The sequence below is a fragment of the Corapipo altera genome, unplaced genomic scaffold (genome assembly GCF_003945725.1).
Source record: "Corapipo altera isolate COAL_440 unplaced genomic scaffold, ASM394572v1 272, whole genome shotgun sequence".
In the NCBI taxonomy this organism is placed as follows: Eukaryota; Metazoa; Chordata; class Aves; order Passeriformes; family Pipridae; genus Corapipo; species Corapipo altera.
The window spans coordinates 133,002-150,396 of record NW_020885095.1 but is presented as its reverse complement, the minus strand read 5'-3'; the positions used below and the strand labels follow the sequence as shown (position 1 = coordinate 150,396).

At 53.1% G+C, this 17,395-nt stretch overlaps 1 protein-coding gene across 1 annotated transcript in view; it reads left to right on the top strand.

The window, feature by feature from the left end:
* Positions 1-1,426: 1,426 nt before the first annotated feature.
* SCRIB (scribbled planar cell polarity protein) overlaps positions 1,427-17,395 on the top strand; it is an 81,347-nt gene continuing 65,378 nt past the window's right edge. The window contains exons 1-14 of the mRNA XM_027669624.1: positions 1,427-1,547; positions 1,783-1,861; positions 2,995-3,084; positions 3,779-3,835; positions 7,680-7,743; positions 9,323-9,397; positions 9,486-9,630; positions 9,979-10,097; positions 10,726-10,925; positions 11,654-11,820; positions 12,394-12,518; positions 13,680-13,805; positions 14,419-14,640; positions 15,144-15,461. Coding sequence (XP_027525425.1) covers positions 1,514-1,547; positions 1,783-1,861; positions 2,995-3,084; positions 3,779-3,835; positions 7,680-7,743; positions 9,323-9,397; positions 9,486-9,630; positions 9,979-10,097; positions 10,726-10,925; positions 11,654-11,820; positions 12,394-12,518; positions 13,680-13,805; positions 14,419-14,640; positions 15,144-15,461 — 1,821 coding nt within the window. The 5' untranslated portion in view covers positions 1,427-1,513. The remainder of the gene's footprint in view (positions 1,548-1,782; positions 1,862-2,994; positions 3,085-3,778; positions 3,836-7,679; positions 7,744-9,322; positions 9,398-9,485; positions 9,631-9,978; positions 10,098-10,725; positions 10,926-11,653; positions 11,821-12,393; positions 12,519-13,679; positions 13,806-14,418; positions 14,641-15,143; positions 15,462-17,395) is intronic.

Here is a 17,395-nt window from a genome sequence, read left to right as displayed (position 1 = left end):
CAGCAGAAACTTCTCCAGGTGCACCACCAGGCCCCCTGGTTGTCCCTGCTGAAGGGGTGAGCAGCTCTGCACCTTGGGGGGGTTCTGTTTGCTCCACCTCTTCATCCTCACCCCTCCCTTGTCTGCTCTGTGCTCTTGTTCTCTCAGTGTCGTGGGGGTCCCACCACCCCACACCTCATGGTACCTCCCAGCTGTTCCTGGGGAGGTCTGTCCCAGCAGCTCTAGTGCAGGTGGATACCTGGAAATGTATCACACTTGAGGAGGGAGGTTCAGAGCTCACTCTGGCTTGATCCCTCTCAGCCTGTTCTGCATGAGCAGCCCTGACTCTTATCTGTGTCTCTTGACCTGTGAGTGATCTTAGGATTCCCTGTGCTGCTGTGACCCCCTCCCTGCCTCTGCTGAGGACAGACACAGGGTGATGTGGATTAGAAGTGGCTTCTGTGTGTCACTGCAGAGACCTGAGTTTGTTCCAGGTAACTTCTTAAACGATCTCATTTTCTGCAAGTGGCCCCAGGTTGTTTGTTTATTATTCCCAGTGCTCCAAAACAATCCAGGAAATGCAGCAAACACCCCAGCCCTGGTTCCCATCCTGTCTGGCAATGGTTAGAAGCAGCTGCAGGATTTGCTCAGTTGATAATTACAGTCCATTGTGTTTAGAAGACTCACCGAGCCTGGTGGTGTCTTGGAGGAGTGTGATTGATGGATCGTGGAATTTGCCATCTGCAGCAGATGGAGTTATGGGAGCCAGGGTGGGTGTGAAGAGGTTAGGTGTTCTGAGGCCCTTTCCAGTCACCATTCCTATGGCTGTTGTGTTTGTAGAAAGGAATTTTCTTTCCTTCTAGTTCTGTGTTACTTGGGCTGTACAGCTCACCTTGGCCTTTTCCATCCGGCACAAGGGGCACAAACACCCTCCCTGATTGTGAGGGGGCCTGCCACTGATGTCCTGGTAAAATGTCCCAAACAGCAGATGTGTGTGATAGCAGGGGCAGCACTTTGGACTGGAAATCTCCCTGTGTTTCTCCCTGGCTGGCTTGCCTGGACCAGACTCAAACTCAAGTGTCTGTCATGAGCTGCTTTAGAGTGACTTCCCCATGGTGCTGACTCTGAGAGCCTGAGGCGAGCTCTTACTGTAGGAAACAAGGAATGTCAAATTTGTATCTTACGTGGGAGGGAGAAGAAGAGTGGAATAACTGATACTAAATGAATGATTGAGCTAAACTCATTTATGCCTCTATTCTTTCACCGTCATCCCTTGTAGCCTTTCGTGGGGGCTCTCATTCATGCAGTGACTGCCTGGGAGGGCCTGGCCAGGACAGGGGTTATGGGAGCAGCCAAGTGTCTCAGGGATGGCCCTCAGGCTTGTCCTGAGGTGGGGAGACCGGTTTCCCCCAGAACTGCTGCTGACCCAGTTGTGTCCTCTCTGTCACAGCCTTTCTTCAGGCTCCTGAACCTGCGCAAGCTGGGCCTGAGCGACAATGAGATCCAGAGGCTTCCCCCCGAGGTGGCCAACTTCATGCAGCTGGTGGAGCTGGACATCTCCCGCAATGGTAAGGCTGGAGCTGGGCAGGAGTGGTGCCCAAGCCCTGCAGTGCTCCCAGTGCCCTCCAGCTGGGAGAGGCAGTGCTCTTTCCACACCCTGTGGAGCGGTCCCTTGGGAATCCTCAGCTGTGACAATGAGGTTGTCTTACCGTGGCTCAGGCTGCCATCTGTACCTGCTGTCCCATTTTTCCACATGCTAGGCTTTTCTCAAGCCTCTTTTGTTCTTTCACCTATTTTTTCCAGACATTCCAGAAATTCCTGAAAGCATCAAATTCTGCAAATCCCTGGAAATCGCAGACTTCAGTGGGAATCCTCTCTCCAGGTAAGAAGGCATATGTGAGCCATTAGTTCAGCTGAGAAGAAGAGTTGAAGTTGCTTATTCTCCCTGGCTTTCTCTGGTCTTCATCTTGTAACTGTCTTCCTGTGAAGCCAAGGCCTGGGATCTCCCTGCCTGTGCCAAACCTGCAGGTGTCTGCTCTCCTGGCAGGTGAAACACTCGGCTCAGAGCTGCTGTGTGCTCTGTCCTCTGCAGGGCCTGTGCCTTGGATTGATGAGCCCTTAGTTGTGTCAGTGATGAGACTTATTCAGAACTGATGACAACTGTCTTTTGAGCCCCATGTTAGGTTGTTTCCCTGATATCTCAGTGCCCCAAGTGGGAATCTCTGCCTTGTCTCTCAGTCCTCTGTCTCTACAGTTCTTAATCCATAATGTTTGGGAATTCAGTGTAGCTTCCCTGCCTTGAGGAGCCATGGTTTTGGGCACTGGTGTTTTGCTGCACTGTCTGCTGGGGTCTCTGCAGGGGCCACTCAGGCCCCAGGTGCCCCCTGCACTTTGTGCTCAGGGCAGGTGCTGCCCAGGTCTCCCTTCAGGCAGATTTAACTTTGCTTCCCTCCTGTGGTCCTGGGCACTGCTGGAGTGGGACAATCCAGCACTTCTTCACTAGGTGTTATTTGTCAGAGCCTTTTCCTGGCTCAGGGTTGAGATGAGTGTGGGGAGACAGGGGGGCTCCAGGGGCTGCCTGCAAACAGCAAAGGAATTTCTTCCTTCAGGGTTTTTCCCTGTTCTGTCATGTCTTGGAGCTGTTGTGATGGTGCTTGGTCCCAGGGAATGCTGCAGTGAAACATCCTTTGTTGGGCACTTGTAGTGCTTGGGAGCCTCTCTGCTTCCAAGTCCAAATGATCCCATGGCATGATTTAGTGTGGGATTCATGCTAGGGTACTGCAGAGCTGAGTTTGCACACCTGGACAGGTAGTGTCTTGTGCCAAGGGGCTTTTGTGGTCTTGGGAACAGAACTTGTCCTGGATCAGTAGCCAGACTCAGTGTTGGTTCCTGCCTGTTTCCTCTCCATGTCTTGATACTACTTGAGAGAAGACTGGCTTAGGGGGGATTTAGGTGTTTTGGGGCATTCAGTGCTTTGTACACAGGATTAATGGAATTTTGTTTGTACTCTCACAGGCTTCCTGAGGGCTTCACCCAGCTCCGGAGCTTGGGCCACTTGGCCTTGAATGATGTGTCCCTGCAGAGCCTCCCCACTGACATTGGGAAGTGAGTATGGCCCTGTCCTGGCAGCGGGGAGAGGGCTGGGGTGGGGACAACACACTTGTGGGGTGGGGACTGGCAGGACCTGGAGGGATGAGCCAGGGGCAGCTTTGCACCCCTGTGTGGGTGCACAGTGCTGGCAGTGCTGTGTGGGCACCTCTGAGCCTTGGTTTGTTAAAAACCTTTCTACAAAGGTTCCTGTCCTGGCCCCAGCAGCTTCTCCTCCTGTGGTCTGTGGCGCAGTGAGGAGCGATTCAGGCTTCTCCAATCCTGCCTTTCCCTATGTTCCTGGTGCCCATTTGCCCCTTTCCAAGCAAATGATGACTTTGGAATTATTTATGCTGCTGGAAAATGGTTCCGTGGGACTTTTCCCATGGGGTGCAGTGCCCTTCCCATGGGATTTTGCTTTCCACACTTGAGGGGTTTTACCTTTTTGGGCAGGCAGTCCTGTTGTGATGGCGTGTTCCTTGTCCTGAGTGTGGGCACAGTGTTGTTCCCCATGACTGCAGCAAGCGCTCGCCTCCATCAAAGCCATTTCCACCCCCGTTGTTTTTGTTCCCCCGTCTCCATCCACGTGTGCACACTCATGCCTTGTGCAGGACACAAGGGGTCATCCCAGGGGAAGGGAGATGAGCAGCTCCTTGTATCCCTGAAGCCCTGTCCAGTGAACCTGGCTTTCTCGCTCCCTTTTCTCTTGCAGTTTGGCAAACCTGGTGACTTTGGAGCTACGTGAGAACCTGCTAAAGACTCTCCCCACGTGAGTGTGTGTCTGGGGGCTGTAGGAGGCTCCTGCCTGATCATTCTTGCTGCTTCCTGAGGGACTGATTCCTCAGGGACTAGTGCAGGCTCTGGCACTTGGCTTGGGAGGGCACAGGCTGGGCATCCGGCTGCATCTGGCTGAATTTCAGTAAACTGGGGTGAGGAGGGAGAGGATGATGCAGGGCTAGAGAGCAGGGAAGGATGTTCAGAGCCTCTATGCAATCTCTGTGTCAGGATTGATTTGTAATAGACAGGGTTCCCCAAAAAAGCTGCTGGAAATAGTGAGAACCATTTTTCCTGGAGAGGTGGAGCAGACAATGGATTATTTTGGAAAAAGAGAGAAATCTGTATGGATATGGGCATAGGAGGAGCTCTGTGCACAGTGAGGTTTATGGTTTGAAGAGCAGCAGGATACAGCTGAAGGTACATTTTGCTTCTGACATCTGTTTTGTTGGGTATCCCTCCTGGTTCTGGATGGGATAACTGCCTTCCCTGCAGCAGACAAAACATAAGCCAGCAAGAGAGAAGAGGTAAGTGTTGTTAAATGTTTTGGAGTTAGGGACAGGGATGAGTTCCTGGTAGGGGACCTGGTTAGTGCAGGTGATGCTCTCAGGTGGATGGACGTGGAGAACTATCCAGTCCATACAATAATCTCTGCTTTGAGCCATGACAGTCTTTTGTTCAGTTTTCTACCCTCCATCAGCTCTGTCAGCTTATTTCCTGCCTGCTTATCCATCCCACTGATGATTCCCCAGCTTTTCCTGTTGATAGGGATTCTACCTGACCCCTTTTTGAACAGCAACGTGTTTTGGGCCACACAAACTCCTCTGTGAAGGTGTGACACATGCAGTTGTTATCACCTGTCCTCAGGGCTCTCTTACTGTTCCTGGTGGGAATTCAGTTCAGCTGCTGCTATTTTTCCCCTTTGTTCCTCTGGTTTATTTGAGGGAGAGGGCAAGGGAGGCAGCTGGTGATCCTATGTTGAGGAATTTGGGGCTTTAATCTGGCTGGTGTGATGGCCATGCCTCTCTTGGAGATGCTGCTTTGGCTCGGGCTCATGCTCTTCCCAGGGTTATTTCCCTTGGGACCTGCAAACACAGGCTTTATGTGGCACCAGTTATATCTGCTTGTGGAATTCCTGTGGCAGCTTCAACCCAGAGGACAAGACCCTTCTAAAAGGAGCTAAAAGGACCTGCCCTGGTCAGCTCCCAGGCCTCAGGTCTGGTGGTTACACCACACAGAAGCACAGATCAGAATCACGCGATCCCCTTGCTCTGGTGCCAGAGTCACCGGATCTTTTCTGCACAGAGCTTGTCAGCAGTGATGCTGTCACAGAAAGGTGATAGGAAGGGACCAGCTGAGATGGTCCAGTGTGGAATATCACCACAGGGAGAAAACAAGAGCCAAAGCTCCTTATCACAGAATCCCAGGGTGTTTTAGGTTGGGAGGGACTTTAAAGCTCATCATGTTCCAAGCGCTGCCATAGGCAGGGACACCTTCCACTAGATCAGGTTGCTCCAAGTCCCATCTGGCCTGGCCTTGAACACTTACTCCAGGCTGAGAGCGAGCAAGCAGGAGGAGTTTGGGTCCTGGTGCTGAGCCCCACTGCTCTCTGGGCCTGTGCCTGGGTGTTCATACAGGCAGGTACCACTGCTGGGTTCCACCGTGTCAGTGAAGAGGTGTGGTACCTACGTCCAAAGCTGGGCTTTCAAACTGCACTGAATGAAGATGGTCCCAATGGCTTTTCACCATCTCAGAACCAGCAAGTGTTTGAAGTCTGAGAATCCAGTCTGTGAGCAAACCCCTTGGGTCTCCATGGAGAACTCTCATGCCCAGTGCTCCCATGTTGCCCTGTGGTAGATCAGGGTGCCATGCACCAAGATACTTGCAGTGTGCTATGAGGTGTTGGAGTTTTTCACTGGAAGATTAGTCCAGGCTTGATGCTCATTCTACAGTGCAATTCCAGCTTCTTTTCGTCTTTCTTCAATTCCCCAAATTTTATTTTGGGATGACTTCCAAAAGTAGGAAATGGATCTTGCAGGCCCAGGCAATTCTGATCAGATGTGTCAGTCAGATATGAGATCACAGTGGGCAGCCAAAGCCATGTCAGTGGTGCTGTGAGGTTCCCTGCCCAGGCCTGAGGCTCTGGTACTTACTCTGGCTGCCCATCATGTCCAAGAACGACTCTAAATGAGTCCAGGTGACCTTGCCAAAGAGAAGAATGACTTACCCAAATGGCTGGTGCTTTGTTTTCAGGGTTCCTGAGCCCAGTGGGTAAGATAGGCTTCAACACTGAGAATTTGGGATGACATAATCCATCAGTGTGATTTTGGGATTTGTTGGTTTTGTTCAGCTCCTTGAAATATCCAGCTTGCAGTGACCTTTTCTTGCCAAAATTCCCTTTCATTGGTCAGTCTTCTGCTATCGACTGAGTTCTGAAACAATTCAGCTTGTACAGCTGATAGTCACCCCTCATCTCTCCCACACAGATGGGACACAGCCAGTGACTTGGGAAGGGCAGCTCTCGGTGGTGTGTTCTCATGGAACAGTGGAGGGTGATCTATACTGAGGCCTTTTGCCAGTCCTTTTACATCAGCGTGGATTCCACAGCTCACTTGTCCCTGTTTTGGGAATTCAAGCTGTAATGGTGCAAAGGGACAGTCAAGGCTGCATCACCTTTAGAGCAGTCAGAATTGATGTACAGTCATGGTGAGGGGGTGCTGTGCAACAGGATCCTTTGGATGATTCTGTTGATAAACCTTTGCTGGAGTTAATGTCATATCTCAAAGTCCACACTGCATGCAGTAGGAACTTGCTTTTCCAGCATAACCCAAACGTTTTTACAGCCTGGCCCAGGCAAGGCAGCTCCCTTTTATTGCAGCCTCAACAGCCTTGGTTTGGGTGGTGTTGACAGGTTGAGCTGTTTCCAGAGAAATATGAGGATTTCTGTTTTGGGACAGTTCCTTAGGAAGAGAATAAAGCTGTTCCTTGCTGGGGGAGTGGGCAGGGCTGGGCTGGCAGCTCTGCCCTAGAACACAGGGAAGGGCAGCAGCCCCCTTTTGGGGAGGTGGGGTTGGAGCTGATGGGTCAAACTCAGGAGTGAGGACATGTGAGCACCTGGGCCATATCAGGTAAACCCACTCCTGGGCTCGTGGGGCTGCAGGTCTTGTCCTTCCCCAGGTGTGATGTGTGGGGTGCTCGGGATGTGTCCATGGGCCACTAGTGGGGACAAGGCTGTAGGTCCTGTTCAGTGTCTTCAGAGTGAGCTTCTGTCTGTACATCGTGACCTCACCTGAGACATCATGCCACTGTTGTCTTCCCTTCCTTTTCAGCAGCATGGGCACCCCGTTTGGGGAAGCTGAGGCTGTTGAGTTTGTCATTCCTCCCTGTCCCTGCAGCTGTGTTCCCCTTGCCCCCTAAACATGTCTTGTTGTCTGCTGAGTCCCTCCTGTTACCTGTCAGTCCATGCCCAGGTCCCTGTCCTTGCTGCAGAAATGGGTAGTGACGTGAAGATGTGGCTGGTCATCTGTTATGGTTTTGCTCAAAGCGTATTTTGTGGTGGGAGGGGGAGAAGGCAAACTGTTACCAGTGGAACTGGCTGTACTGGGACTGCTGGTGCCTCTAAACTCAACTCCTTGAGGCTGAGGGTCTGGCTCGGGGAAGGTACCAGCTCCCTAAAGTGCTCAGCTCAGAGGGACTGTGAGAAAGGTCAGGATTGCCCCACCTGCTTTAGGAGTTATTAGAGATCATGTGATTTGTGTGATGTGTGTCCCAGATGTTAACCTTCCGCTCTTTATTTCCTGTTTTATCTCTCTCCCCTCTCTGCCCCCTGTGCCTTGCAGTTCACTCTCCTTCCTTGTCAAGTTAGAGCAGTTGGATCTCGGTGGCAATGACCTGGAAGTACTGGTAGGTGAGGGCTGGTGGGGAGGGAATGTGGGTGGTTGGTAGGGGCAGACCCTCTGTGCAAGCAGGTGGGTTTTCACCTGAGATGCAAAGAAATAGACCTACAGGTTGTTTGGGAAGATTCTGATTTGCCCAGCATGGCCCAGTTGTTCTTCCCAGATTAATGTTCTCTTCATGTGTCAGCCCTTGTGTCTTGTGCCCTGCTGGTCTCACACACAGCTCGCTCTGCCCTTTCCAAGTTCTGGGGTGGTAATTCTTCCTATCTGGCTGCCAAGGATCTTTCCCGAGGAGACTCTCTGGTGCTTCCCTTCTCCTCTGTCCTGCACTGCCCCCAGCTGTTTTTCTTCTCATCCAGCTTCCTGCCTTTCTCCTTTCTGATTTGTTTTCTGCCCTGTGGAGTGCTGGGTCATTCCATGTTGTCCCTGGCAGTAGGGGCAACCCAGTGTGGGGGTTGTCTCCATGGAGGGCTCAGTCTATGGAGAGCCAGGGCACAGTCTCAGAATTCATCTTGTCTGGGTATTCAGGGACACCCAGTGACATTCTGTAACTTTACAGCTGTGGATTAAGCTGTTACTGGATCCTGCTCTTTGTGTTCTGGAATTGGTTTTGGCAGAAAACCATCAAAACTGGGAGGCAAAGGGGTTTGTGCAGCTTTGCTGTGCAGAGGCTGAGCTCACCTGTGAGAACAGGTGTCTGACATGTGAGCCACACTGCAGTGGAGCAGGAACTCCAAACCCAAATGCTGATCAGTTGGGGGGGTTTGGGGTATGAACATATGTCTGCCATGGCTGCTGGTGCTGCTGGGTCGTGTTGAGTTGGCCAGTGGTACCTGAGTGTTTGTTTCCATGTGCGAGAGGAGGAAGACCCATTTCATCTGTAAGGCCAGAGTTTCCAACTCCCTAGAATCATGGAATCATTTAAGTTGGAAAAGAACTCTGAGACCACGGAGCCCAACTGCTCCCTCAGCACTGCCAAGGCCACCACTGCCCCATGTCCCCAAGTGCCACATCCACATGGCTGTTAAACCCCCACAGGGATGGAGACTCCACCTCTGCCCTGGGCAGCCTGTGCCAGGGCTGGACAGCCCTTTCCAGTAGGAATTTCCCCAATATCCAACCTGAAACTCTCCTGGCACAACTTGAGGCTGTTTCCTCTTGTGCTGTCCCTTGTCCCCTAGGAGCAGAGCCCCACCCCAACCTGGCTTCACCCTCCTCTCAGGGAGTTGTGGAGACCAAGAAGGTCCCCCCTGAGCCTCCTTTTCTCCAGGCTGAGCTGCCCCAGCTCCCTCAGCCATTCCCCATCAGACTTGTGCTCCAGATTTAGTTCTTGCCTTGCCCACTGCCAGACAGTCCTTCTGTTGCCTTCCATGTTTCCCGTGGGACCTCCTGCAGCCAGTGGGCTGCCCCAGACATTCCCAGACATCTGAGCTTCTGTCTGGTAATAAACCGTGCAGTGGATGATCTTGGGAGGTGTGAGAACCAGAACAGTGCCTGGCTTTGCAGAGTGTGGTGTATTTGTAGTGTCCTCAAACAGCTTCTCCCCGTGGAAGGGACTGATGCCATCACTGTCCTGTCTCTTCCAGCCGGACACTCTGGGCGCGCTCCCAAACCTGCGCGAGCTTTGGCTGGACCGGAACCAGCTCTCGGCCCTGCCTCCGGTGAGTGCCATCTGAGGAGGCCCTCGTTCACCCCTTTGCCTCTGCCCCAGCTGCCCCCTGGAGCTGTGGTGTCTCCTCTCTGATCCAGGAGCTGGGCAACCTCCGCCGACTGGTCTGTCTGGATGTGTCGGAGAACAAGCTGGAGCAGCTGCCCAACGAGGTCAGTGGGCTGGTGGCACTGACGGACTTGCTGCTGTCACAGAACCTGCTGGAATGCATTCCGGATGGGATCGGTGAGTGTCACGGGATGGGGACCACTGCAGGACTTTACTGCCTGGACAGTGCTTCTGGGGGAGCTTCAGGCAAGAGTGTGTGTGACAGAGAATTGGGGCTTTGTGGGCGCAGGTACAGTCACTGAGAACAGAAGCAGTGGGTGATACAAGTGGGCAGAACTCTCCAGGAGAGTTCAGGTACTTCTTCTGCATCAGGCATGGGTGAGGCCTGTGAACAGGCCTGGTGGGAGGAATGGCAGAGCCTGTGTTGTTGGGTTACACGATCTCTGATGGGATCATGGCCAGGTGAGTGTAGAACAGCATCCTTCCCCCTGGCACAGCTCACACCTAACTTGTTGCCCTGGCCAGGTCAGCTGAAGCAGCTCTCCATCCTCAAGGTGGACCAGAACCGGCTGACAGACGTGACAGAGTCAATTGGGGACTGTGAAAATCTGTCAGAGCTCATCTTGACCGAGAACATGCTGACGGTGAGTGCAGGGCAGCCACCTGCCCCCCCTGTGCTGTTCAGTGTAGCCACCTGCCAGGGATCCCTTCCCTTCTTCTGCCCTCAGAGCTGGATTCCTGAGTGTGCTCCAGCTGCTTCCATCCAGAGTTTCACTGAGCTCACAGGGTCTTGGGAAGACCCTGGTGGAAGCTGCTTTCTCTCACTGATATTTTTTTTTTTTCTTTCCTCTGAAAAATTCTTTGGGATAGCTGGGGTGCTGGGATTTCCAGTCCCAAAGCCCATCCAGGCTGTATTGGCAAGGGGGTCGTGGGATAGTTTGACTGACACTGGCCCTGCTGCAAACTGCCCATGATTTGACTGGTAAAACACAAGGATTGGGAATGGGCAGATGAACAGGAGGAAAGTCTTGACCAGTGATGGTCTGAGTGTGGTGTGCTGGGGGGAAGAGTTGGCATGGATCAGTCTGTAAGCCCAAGGGAAAAGCAGTCCCAAAGTTGTCCTGAAGAGTGTTATCCCAAATGAGTCTGTTGGGACAGGAGACAGCTTGTTCCCCAAACTGTGCCTTTTAGCCTTCCCCAGAGGGCTTCGTGCCTTTTACCTCAATTCTGCTGCTCTTTCCTCTTGCAACCACTGACTTGGCTCCTTCCCAGGCCTTGCCCAAGTCCCTGGGCAAACTGGCCAAGCTGACGAACCTGAACGTGGACCGGAACCGTCTGACGGCGCTGCCGGCGGAGATCGGGGGCTGTGCCAACCTCAACGTGCTGTCCCTGCGGGACAACCGCCTGGCACTGCTGCCCCCCGAGCTGGCCAACACCACCGAGCTCCACGTCCTGGACGTGGCTGGGAACAGGTGAGCAGCAGGAACGTGCACGGGCTAGCAGGGGTGTTCCTGGGCAGGCTGCTGTGAGGGAGATGCTGGATACATGTGGATCCTGGTATCTGCAGTGTGGAGAAGCCCAGGTTGGCTGCTAGTGGATCAACCTTTGCCTGGGAAGCCCTTCTGTGTTCCACCTGAGCACAGGGTGGAGATAACACAGAAGTGTGAGGGCATTTTGCCACGTGTGAAATAAAGATCAGGGGAAATTCCTGGTCACTGGCTTCCTTCCTGCAGATTTTGTGGTCTGTGTCTGTCATCAGTCCCCAGGTGATCAGTGCCAAAGCCTCATTCATAGTGTGCAGGTACCTGGGAGCTGTTCTGAGTTCTGCAGGTTTGGGCTGCAGTTCTGTTTGCTGGGGCTGGTATTTTTGGGAGCAGTTGGAAGCTGACCAGAGGTGCTGTAGAAGGCTCTGTACACTGGGCTGTTAAAGCATTGTTTTTCTGCCTCCAAACCCCTCATTTCACGCTTCTGGTGGGAGTTGTCCTTGGCTAAAGGCTGGTGAGGGTGGGTTACTGGAGCCCAGTCCACGGCCATGGCAGAGCCATGGGCAGCACAGATCAGCTGCTCCAGTGGTGCAGGAGTGAGGGATCCATAGCAGCTTGGCTCTGTCTCTCTCCGTTCAGATGGGGCAGCCTGGAGCTGAGGTGAGTTCTTTCCTGATCAGGTGAGTTTAACAAGCAGTTGTTCTTCTCTTTTGCAGGCTGCAGAACCTGCCCTTTGCTTTGACAAATCTTAATCTGAAAGCCCTGTGGCTGGCAGAAAACCAGTCCCAGCCCATGCTGAAATTCCAAACCGAAGATGATGAAAAGACAGGAGAAAAGGTTCTCACTTGCTACCTTCTCCCTCAGCAGCCCTCTCCCAGCCTGGGTAAGAATCTGTGTCACAAGCACTGGGTGCAGAGCCATGTGCTCCCGAGGGGCCTGAACCTTCCTTGAACCTTCCTCTCTGCTGTGTTGGACTGTCCCTCACTGTGATTCCTGTAGCAGATCCAGGCTCCTGAACAGCTGGGACACTTTTCCCAGGCAGAGATTGTTAAAACTGAGGAATTACTTCTCTGCCAGGTGATAAGGAAGCTGCAGCCTTGTCTCTGAGTGTTCTCCTTTGATCTGCTGACTGAGCAGTTCATTACCTATTGTCCTATCACCATGATATTGTGTCAATACTACAGATTCCTGCCTTAATCCTACATTTTTCCTTACTTCTTGAGTAAGGAGCACTAGAGCTAAACCATCAGGCCCTTCTGTAGAGGTGGCTGTAGATCTGGTGGGAGATGTACAGAAGATGATGGGAGCTGGAGGCCACAGCCTTTGTCCTCAAGGCCTCTGATGCCATGGGCAGATATGGCAGAAGTGCCCTAATGGGATGAGCACTGGCTTCCATCCAAGCCTGGAACCCTGCCCCTTCTGAAAGGAGCTCCCACTGTGTTCCCTCTTTCCCCAGAGAACCTCCTGCAGAACAGTGTGGACGAGAGCTGGACGGACACCAACTTAAACAGAGTCAGTGTCATCCAGTTCCTGGACGAACCCAAAGGAGATGATGATGAGGAGTCTGGAGCTGAGAGACGGGTAAGAAGTTCCTGGAGTTGGCTCCCTGTGGAAACACAGGCACAAGCTAAGCTTTCTGACTATGGGGAGCCACTGTGGTGTCCATATTTCACCCTGTGACACTGCTGTGGGGATGTGTGAGATTTTCACAGCCCAAAGGGCATTTGGTGCCCTGAGGAGCCAAGCAGGAGTGAAAGGGAATGAATTCCTTGGGAGCTGTGGTGCAGGATCTCGTTTTGAGGCTGTCCCATCCACAGGAGTGGAGCTGTGACAGTGAAGTACCCAGGGAGTACTGGGGATGTCCAGAAATCCCAGTAGAGCACTGTCAGGGCAGAGTTTAACTGACCCCTGTCATGGGGAAGAGCTGTCCAACCAAACCCAGGCCGTCCCTCTCCCTCCAAGCACAGAGCCAATGCAGTCTGTGCTGTGGGAATCCTGTTAGTAAAGTACTAAATACTGTAGGCAGCCTCAAAACCTGCAGGAGATCATTGTGCTTTCAGTGCAGATGCAAAGGGCAGGATAAAAGTTTGTTTTCAGCAAGTGCTCTGGGGGTTTCAGTCTCCTGCAGGATTTTTTTTTCCTTTTTATCTTGTGGAAAGTCATTTTTGAAATCTGAATCCTGATGAGTGGTGTTTGCACATGGCAGCATGTGTGTACCACTGGCATTCGGAAGTTTGGGGGTTTTTTGATTGTTTTTAACATTTTTATTAATTTTAGAATGCTGGTTTTCTTGACTCTTACTTGGGATGGAACTTGCGAAGCAGCACCAATTCTGGTGCTTTCGGGCTTGGCAGACTCCAGAGGGATTAGGAAGATATCCCAAGAAGATTTCCTACCAGTGTTCTGGAGGGGTTTCAAGTGTCAATGATTTTGCATTTGCTAAGCCCGAAGCACCATTTAAAACTTCCTGTCTCCATCGTTCCTCCCAGTCCCTCTATCAGATGGAGAGCAGGATGATGTCCAGAGGCAGCTGAGTGTTCCCTGCCTCTGTTCTTTCCCCATCCTTCCCAGCTGCAAGCTCTTTGAGGCCTGGAGCAGATCTGCAGTGGGACATGTTGGTCGTGTCTGGCCGAGGCTCTGGCTCTCTGATAAAGGTGTCAGTTACCTGCAGGGGTTCATTCCTGAGGCCTGGCACGCGCTGCCCAGGCTGGAATCCCTTTCCTGAGGGTTTCCCTTTGGCAGGGCCTGCAACGCCGAGCCACCCCTCACCCCAGCGAGCTGAAGGTGATGAAGAAGGTGATCGAAGTTCGGCGTAACGAGGTGAACGCCGCAAAGGCCGATGCTGACCTCAACTCTCCTAACTCAGAAGTGAGTGGTGGTCACTGGGCGATGGATAACCATAGAAAACATGGAATCATGGAATGATTTGGGTTGGAAGGGACCTTACAGACCATCCAGTTCTGCCCCCTGCCATGGGCAGGGACACCTTCCACTTGGAACACGTAGAGAATCTGGGGAATGGAGAGTCAGACTTTGGGGAAAGACTGGGAGGGACTGAGAATAGATTGTCTGGATTCCAAGGGTTGGGAGTCTGCCTTGTGGTGTCAGGACAGGCCACTTAGATAGAGGAATAGATGGGACCAGGAGACAGGGAACAGTAAGGGGAAGTGTGTGTGAAGGTGCCACTTTTGTCAGAGCACAGGGAGGGAAAGAGAAGGTTCTGATATTCCCAGTAAGGAATGGTGGAAATGGAGCGCTTGGAGAAGGCACCTTGCTGCCCTGGTGGGATACTGAGAATAAATGCCTACAGGAGGTGGAATGAGGTGGACCCAGATGTAATGAAGGAGGCTCAGCAGGGGAAGCCTTGGGCAGCCTGAGGGAAAGCTGGTTCTGTTGGTGCTGGAGCGTTCCCACCTCCCACACTGCATGGCTCCGTTTGCTGCTCTGGGTTCCATCCTGACCATCCCAACTCTTTTCTCAGGAGAAGAGGCTGAGTGCCACGTCGAACCGCAGTGAGGACTCCCACGTGTCCACCAGCACTGCCTCTGCAGACTGCAGGGCAGAGGAGGGGGACCGGGGCTGGCCCAACGGGCAGGTGCCCAACGTGCGGGAGCTGGAGAAGGAGGCAAAGCCCAGAGCAGAAGAGGAGCATAAGGAAGCTGCTGGCCAGGAGGAGGAAGATGTGGAAGTGGAATACAATGAGGTAGGAGCCTGGGAACTGCAGCAGGGTCATGAGGAAAAGCGGAAGGACGTGGAATTTTCAGAGGAAGTGGGAAATGGATGTACAGGTAAACGGGTATGGGATATGTGCATCACTGGAGGCAGATCCAGGGCAGGGAAGGCAGCACAAGCTGAGATTGGGCAGCCTAAGCTGAGACTGAGGCAGCCTGTGGGAGTTGGATCCTTGGGAGACTGGGCTGGACAGTGTGGGAGCCTGACAGGGGATATGGGAAAATAGGAGTGACAGTGACAGGTTTGAGTGTCCTTCATCCCTGGAGCTGACAGAAGCATGTCTGGGGGAAGGAGTGGATATGGAAAAAGGCAAGGATGGTGCAATAGTAACACGTTTCCTGCATGTCCCTGAGCACACGAGCAGTGAAACTGGCTCTGCCCGGTCTGGGAGGGGGACACGTGGACAGCGGGTTCTGCACTGCCACACATCAGTTACCTGAGGCTCACGGCCTGTCTGGGGCTTTGCCACCACAGCCCACTGTACACTTTGCTGAGGACACACTGATACGGAGTGAGGATGAGGATGAAGATGAAGAGCGACCATTCCCAGTGGAGAAGCAGAGGCTTATCCGCAAGGACACGCCCCATTATAAGAAACACTTCAAGATCACTAAACTGCCCAAGCCAGAGGCAGTGGTGGCACTTCTGCAGGGGCTGAACAGCGACGGGGTCCCTAAAGAGGAAGAGGAGTTGGGAGGCTGCAATAACAACACAGAGCCCGAGGAACAGGAGGAAGCATGGGATGAGGATGACAGAAAGAATGGAGCTTTGTCTGCTCAGCCGTCCGTGAAGGTGAGGTCTTGTGGGGAGGGGGAAGGTCAGAGGGGTGCACACCTGCCCTCTCCTCCTTTGACCTGCCAGGCGGGCTGATGTTGTCCCGAAGAAACCGCTGGCAAGAGGCTCCAGCACTTGGGGATGTGCTGGGGGTGGGAGAGCTGAAGCTTGTTCTGGGGCTCATAGGGTTGTCCAAGAGCTGTGCCATGTTGCTGTTTCTGACTCCTTCACTGTATCAGGTCCTTGCACCCTCCCTGTCCTGTGTGATGTTCCCTGTGCTGCAGGAACAGTTCTCTGTCCCATCGCTGATGGGTTCTGCTGTTCCTTCCAGCCACCTCCTCACTTGCTGGTTGTTGCCCCTCATTCACAGCAGGATGAGCTTTATCCCTGGGTGGATCCAATCTCAGACTGATGTTTGGGCCACTGACACCGGGCTTGCTGCCACAGTGCTTCCAGAGAGTGCGAGGGGAGCCCAGAGCATGCCCTTCCCTGTGCTTCCACCTAAACGGAACCTGATGGATGCTGTGTTGGGATTTAGGGGAGCTTTTGCTCTGGAGCCTTGCCATGGGGCCATGGTGGGCCTTACTGGTCATACTGGGGCTGATGAGATACGAGGTCCTTGGCTCTGCTCAGCTGTTAGGGACACAGAGGTTCCTGCTTGAGGAAGTTCATCCAATGGAATAGGAGTGCACGGATGAGGGACACTGCATGAGGCTGGAGTGGTTCTCCCCGAAGCTGGTGTGAGGTGTATTTGGCAGGCAGGGATTAGGATATGGCTGAGTCTCCATCTTAGTCTGACACCAGCAAATCTCACAGGTGGGATGTGGGTCTCTGGACATAGAAGCTGCTGGAGTAAAACCTGTTTCTACTGTAACTGCACGTGCTCCAGACTGCCAGGATCATTCCCACCCCCAGTGGAGCTCAGACTGCCCAGGGGAAAGTCCTTGCCCTCACTTTGCTTTGGAGCCTTTTCCTCCGTGGGCGTTCACCCTGCTCTGCCTGAGCTGATGCAGCTCATCCCGGGCTCCCTAGGGATGAGACGTACAGTCTGTCTCCCTGTTGTTGGTGAAGTTCCTCAGAAGGAAAAGGAGTTGCTGCTGCTTGTAGGAATGTATGAAGCTGTCCTGAGTCCCTTCATCCAAGATCTGCTGTGCTTAGGAAACTCAGAAAGGTTTTTTTAGCCAGGGACTTGGAGCTGAGGAGTCACTGAAGCTCTGACAGAGCCCACGAGGCCTGTCCAGGTGTGCTGTACCTGTCAGAAATTACCTTGGTTATGGGCTAAGCCTTCTGCCTGGAAATCAGTTCTCCTTTCTGTGGGGCTGGGTTGGATGCCTGCTCCATGAAGGCATTTATTAGCTGCCACCTGAGCTGCATTCCAAGGGTGGGGATGTGGGGAGCAGCGTCCCTGTGCAGGGGAGGCTCAGGTATGAGGTGATATGTGCATTGAAGAAGGAGGCAGGACAGGCTGTACAGAAGGCTGAATCCTTAAGCCAGAGGGTTTTGTTGCCAAGACAATTGGTTTTCAGAAGAAATCCTAAGGTTTTCTGCACTTGGGAGCAGGATCCTGGGTGTCTGACAGGATGCACTGTTTCACCAGAGAAAGGCACCGATGCAGTTGGGTTTGGGATTGCTTTTTGCTGTGCAGCAGCTGGTGGTACCACAGGCTCCTTGGTGCTTTCTCCTGTGTTTAACTCTTCCTCCTTCCTGGAATAACCTGGTACAGAGGCAGGGTGAGGTCAGCTGATGGTGGTCAGCTCAGGGGTCATGGCCTTGGAGTGCCAGCACAGACAGAACCTGGCCTTAGGGGGTGCCCCTGGGCATGAGCACACTGGCACTCAGCATGCTGGGAGCCCAGGAACAGCCCTGGCACCGCTGAGGTGGTGGGCAGGAGTGGGGGCTGCTCAGGTGCTGTGGAGGTCAGGAGTGACTCTGTGAGTGGGGTCATCTCTGGA